This window comes from Mizuhopecten yessoensis, unplaced genomic scaffold (assembly GCF_002113885.1).
Source record: "Mizuhopecten yessoensis strain PY_sf001 unplaced genomic scaffold, ASM211388v2 scaffold10649, whole genome shotgun sequence".
Lineage (NCBI taxonomy): Eukaryota > Metazoa > Mollusca > Bivalvia > Pectinida > Pectinidae > Mizuhopecten > Mizuhopecten yessoensis.
This window is the reverse complement of record NW_018408652.1, coordinates 389,093-394,222: the sequence shown is the minus strand read 5'-3', so window position 1 is coordinate 394,222 and position 5,130 is coordinate 389,093. Positions and strand designations below refer to the sequence as shown.

General features: G+C 38.5%; 1 protein-coding gene across 1 annotated transcript; it reads left to right on the top strand.

Moving 5' to 3' along the window:
- Nucleotides 1-1,501: 1,501 nt before the first annotated feature.
- On the top strand, nt 1,502-3,259 carry LOC110461665 (piggyBac transposable element-derived protein 4-like). Its single transcript, XM_021515233.1, has one exon. It carries the CDS (start codon nt 1,502-1,504, stop codon nt 3,257-3,259), a length of 1,758 nt encoding a protein of 585 aa, XP_021370908.1.
- The last annotated feature ends 1,871 nt before the right edge of the window (nt 3,260-5,130 follow it).

Below are 5,130 nucleotides of genomic sequence, written 5' to 3'. Positions count from 1 at the left end.
TGTCGTGCTGAGTGACTAGTCTCTGGATGATATTTGTGATGTCGTTTCGAGAAGCTGGTGTGTTCTGACAATGTTGATGTGTCTGGATCATAAAATGTGGAATATATGCAAGTGGAGAGGGCTTCAGGAAAGATTAATGAACAACTTTTTGTTAAATGTTTAAGTCACCTTTCCTTTAAGAAGTGATCATGATTACAGTTTATATCTAATGAAAATCTGTTATTTTGTGTGTTTTTGAATTTGTGTATACATGAATAAATATCTTTCAATCATGTAAAAATGATTTATATAATCTATGCCAACTTTGAAGGTAGGACATAGACATCTCAACCTCAGGTGTGACAGCCTTGATTGTAAGGTAAGACATTCCGGTATTGGACCGGAGGGTTGATATATCTGTGGCATACCTCATCATTGGGTACAATTGTGTTTCTTCTATCTTATCAATATGTTCCAAAACCACTGTGGTCGAACGGCAGCACTGTATAGGTTCCGGAAATAGCGATCACCGAAGCAAGAACTAAATAAATCACGTTGTTGGACACCTCCAGGGGAGATAAATTTGGATTATTTTAATTACAACCCTTGTTGTATAATTTGTCAAAACGGATACAGCAGTTATTTTTAAACTTTTGAACCCGATAAACTGTCATATATATTGATGATCACTTCTTAATCTTACCTAATCGATCATTAATCACAACCGCTGACATCTGAGTCGATCTAATTTCTACAATTCTGATAATAATTCTTTTAAATCATGATTGAATTCAGAGACGATGATGAAAAAAGAGTGTATGAGGAGACAATCGAAGCAAATTCCTGTTAAGTTAATGTCTGAAGTTTGAACAACCGTGGCTCTTAATCGACGACTACTGTATGGTTACTTGCTTGTTATGATAAAATTAACTATGATTACTTGTGATTATACTGTCGATTACTTGCAATTTCCTTGCATGATTATTACATGGTAATAAGTCACTTCCGATTGTTATTACAGAGGTTTAACAACCTTATGGGTACGTGTGAGCTACACGTACAACTATATTTTATGATTACATACATTGACTGTCCACGTGTACGTGTAGCATGTATAGCTGTGACTTTTCAACTTTCTATCGTAATATGAAAAGGCAAAGCCTAAAAAGAGCGTTGCTTTTGTTGTGATATTTACGGATTCAGAATGAGATAATACTGCTTTCAGAATGAGATAAGAACACCAGCCTAATAAGATTTTAACTCTTAGACTGCGGCTGGCGGGAATCCCCGCCCACGCTTATCTTACCGTGTGCCACTGCCGGCGGGATATACCGCCCATGAATAGGTTTCGTTTTCTAATTTATGTAACGGGAATTCCCGTGTTACTATATATGATATCTCGCGGGAAGTCAATAGAGGTGAGATCCAAGATGGCGGTCAAAAATCAACAGTGATAGAAGTCATTGATTTATGTCAGAAAAATGGGATTATTTGCATGTTTTGACTGAAATATTTTGCAACAATGGCTGAAGCCGAATTTTACGAACTTGTCGGTAACTCCGATAGCGAGGATGATGAATTTATGGGCTTCTATCCAGAAGATATTGGTGATGAAATCGGTGAAAACTTTGACCTTGATGCCGACATTGATTTGGATGATCAGGAATTGCGGGAAATTGAACAAGAAGTTGAGAATGAAATGGATAGGGAAGATCGTGACCCAAAGCATAATGCATATTTTTCTCCGTGGTTGACTGAGTTTTCCGAAAATTCGGGACCGAAACATGTGGAAGGATCGGAGTCGGATATTTTTCTTACGTTATTCAATAATGAAATTATCGATATATTAGTGACTCAAACAAACTTATACTATGAACAGTACATCACAAATCTTGGTGGAGTTGAAAACTTAAAACCTCACGCCCGTGCGAGAAAGTGGACTGACGTCACGAACTCGGAAATGAAAGCTTTCATTGGGATTATTCTCTACATGGGTGTAGTACGTTTACCTGGTTACGATTCATACTGGAACACTGATGAGTTAATATCTTTGAAAGGGTTTACTGTATTAATGCCAAGAGATAGGTTCTTAAATATTTTGTCATTTTTCCACGCCGCTGATAACTCACAAGAACCACCACGTGACAGCCCAAATTTTGACCCTACCTACAAATTTTCTGAGGTAGCAAAACTTCTTGTTTCTCAATGGCAACACTATTATTATCCCGGGAGAGAACTGTCTGTAGATGAAACATTAATTCCATATAAAGGAAGGACCAAGTATCTGCAATATATCCCTTCAAAACCCCATAAATGGGGGCTGAAAACTTGGACTTTAGCGGAGTCCAGTACAGGATACGTGTACAATTGGGTGTTGTATACAGGAAAAGCTGCTGGAGATCCCACCAAAGGAGCTGCTCACCGAGTTGTAATGAATGTTACAGAACCTTTATTACATAAAGGTCATCACCTGTACTGTGATAATTTTTTTACAAGCCCATCACTATTCCAGGATCTTGAGGATAACCAGACGGGAGCATGTGGCACGCTGCGGACTAATAGGATAGGAGTTCCTAATGCGGTGAAGACCGCCAAACCCAAAAAAGGTGACCTCCCAGTTGTTGTGAGACAGGGTAACAAACTTTACATATGTTGGCATGATAAGAGACAGGTGAACATGCTGACAACTGTCCACAATGGCAGTACATACACCAAGACAGTGAGATCTAAGTTTCATGACGGCCATGTACGCGAAGTTGACCACCCCAGAGCGATACAACTTTACACACAACATATGGGTGGTGTAGATGTTGCAGATCAACAAACACAATATTGTGTATCTCAACACAGAATGCTAAAATGGTGGAAGAAGTTAGTCATCTGTAATCTGCTTGAAGTGACTTTCTGTAACAGCAAAATTATCTGGAAATCTCTCAATGGAGGGAAAAAAGTGTCCTCAATGAAGTTTCGGTTAGCTGTCATTCACGGTCTGCTTGAAGGCTATGAACCTACAAACAAGAGATTTGCTAGGCCAGTGAACAACCCCCCTTCTAGGCTTACAGAGAAACACTTCCCATCCATGAATCCCCACATGACAGCAGGTGGACGTAGGTCAACTCCAGACTGTGCTGTTTGCTCTGACCGCGAGCAGAAAAAGCGACATCAAACCCAGTTCATATGTCTTCAGTGTGACACTCCCTTGTGTGTGTACCCATGCTTTATGAGGTACCACAGCATGGTATATTTCAAGATAACATGTTCTCCTGAGCTACACAAGTAAAATGTGACAGAAGAATAACAGTAAATTAGGTATGTTAGAGTTATTGTTGAGAAAATGTTGTTGTTTTTTTGCGTTTTTTGTTCGTTTTTGTTGTTCAACACCCCATTTCTCGAATAAATGACAACACTTCAAAACAAAGTTGGTTGCAAATGAAAGTTTACTTCAAACTCAAAAACATACCATAGTCTTATTGCAATCAAATGAAACACAAAAAAGTTACGATTTTTTAAATAAAATACACTAATTAAAAACCTCGTTAGCTGAAATTACTTGGTGGCTGGGTCTAAGGGGAGGTAAATCTTGCTTAGCNCCGACATAACAATTAGGGGAGACCGGGCCATGTTCTGTCCATTTGTATTTAAGTCCGTTCTGGGAAGTATGGCAGCGTGTCCGTTTTTTAAAGACTTATTTAACTTTTCCTGTTGGAAGATTGGATGGCTGAACGATCCCCGTTATAGGGTTATAAGTTTGGACAGACATTGGGAAAGTTAGGTCCCCGTTGGAATCAGCTCAATTATGACGTCATGAAACATGCAACATGAGATTTTCCCGCCAATTTTATGTGTTGCATGGGCCGGACTTGCCTCGGTATCATTGGCCAAACCTGTCCGGGCTCAAATTGATATTTCAATAAATTCCTATAGTACAAAAATATGATGGTAAGTGTTTGGCTCATCATTTGAAGCTGTCGGTATGTTACATGTTTGACTGTCAAAAATGTAGCAATTCCTTTTACAGAAAGTTCGCATAACTAGAAGGAAGATGGTGCTTCATCAAAATTGAGTCACGAACTACTCTCTAGTTAGGGGGAAGGATTAGTAGAATTTATAGCTCACCTGGCTCAAAGGCTATGTGCTTAAACTGGGGTGTATCGTTAATCTGTTTGTTAGTACGCTATCAACTTTTTAGGTCACCTGAGCTTTAGCTCAAGTGACCTATTGCTATCCGTTTTTGTCTGTCGTCGTCCGTCGTCTGTTAACATTTTACATTTTAAACTTAAAGTCTAGTTCTGCTGGGCCGATTGAACTGAAAGATGGTAGGAATGATTGACTCATGGTCCTGACAAATTTTTGTTATTTTTCAGGTCAATCAGAAATCCAATATGGCCGCCACGGTCGCCATTTTGAAAAACTATTTCAAACTTAAAGTCAAGTTCTGCTAGGCCGATTGAACTGAAACTTTGTAAGAATTTAATGATCAACTCATGGTCCTGACAAAGCGTTGTTATTTTTCGGGTCGATCAGAAATACAATATGCCCGCCACAGCCGCCATTTTGAAAAACTATTTCAAACTTAAAGTCAAGTTCTACTTGGCCGATTGAACTGAAAGTTGGTAGGAATGATCGACTCATGGTCCTGACAAAGTGTTGTTATTTTTGGTGTCGATCAGAAATCCAATATGGCCGCCACAGCCACCATTTTGAAAAACTATTTCAAACTTAAAAACAAGTTCTAATAGGCCGATCTAACTGAAAATCGGTCTAGGAATGATCAGCTCATGGTCCTGACAAACTTAAGTTAACGTTATACTTAACTATTTTTTACTCCAATTGGTACATATTTCAACAACAAAAATAAATACTGTAGGAGTCAGGTGACCGTTTAGGCCCATGGGCTTCTTGTTAACCTAAATTACTTTTTTTTCTGAATAACCAAGAAAAGCCCAGGGTGATTATATTTTGCGAGAAGCTTGCATGGATAAAAGGCTTGCAATTTTATTTAAATTAATGACCTTAAACCACTTTCATGGTAACATATATCAAATATGCTACGAAAATCAAAACAACTTCTTCTGAATCACAAAGAAGCTTAGAGTGATTATAATATATGGCCAATAACATGCTGGGGTAAATTATAGGGCTGTCAAGTTT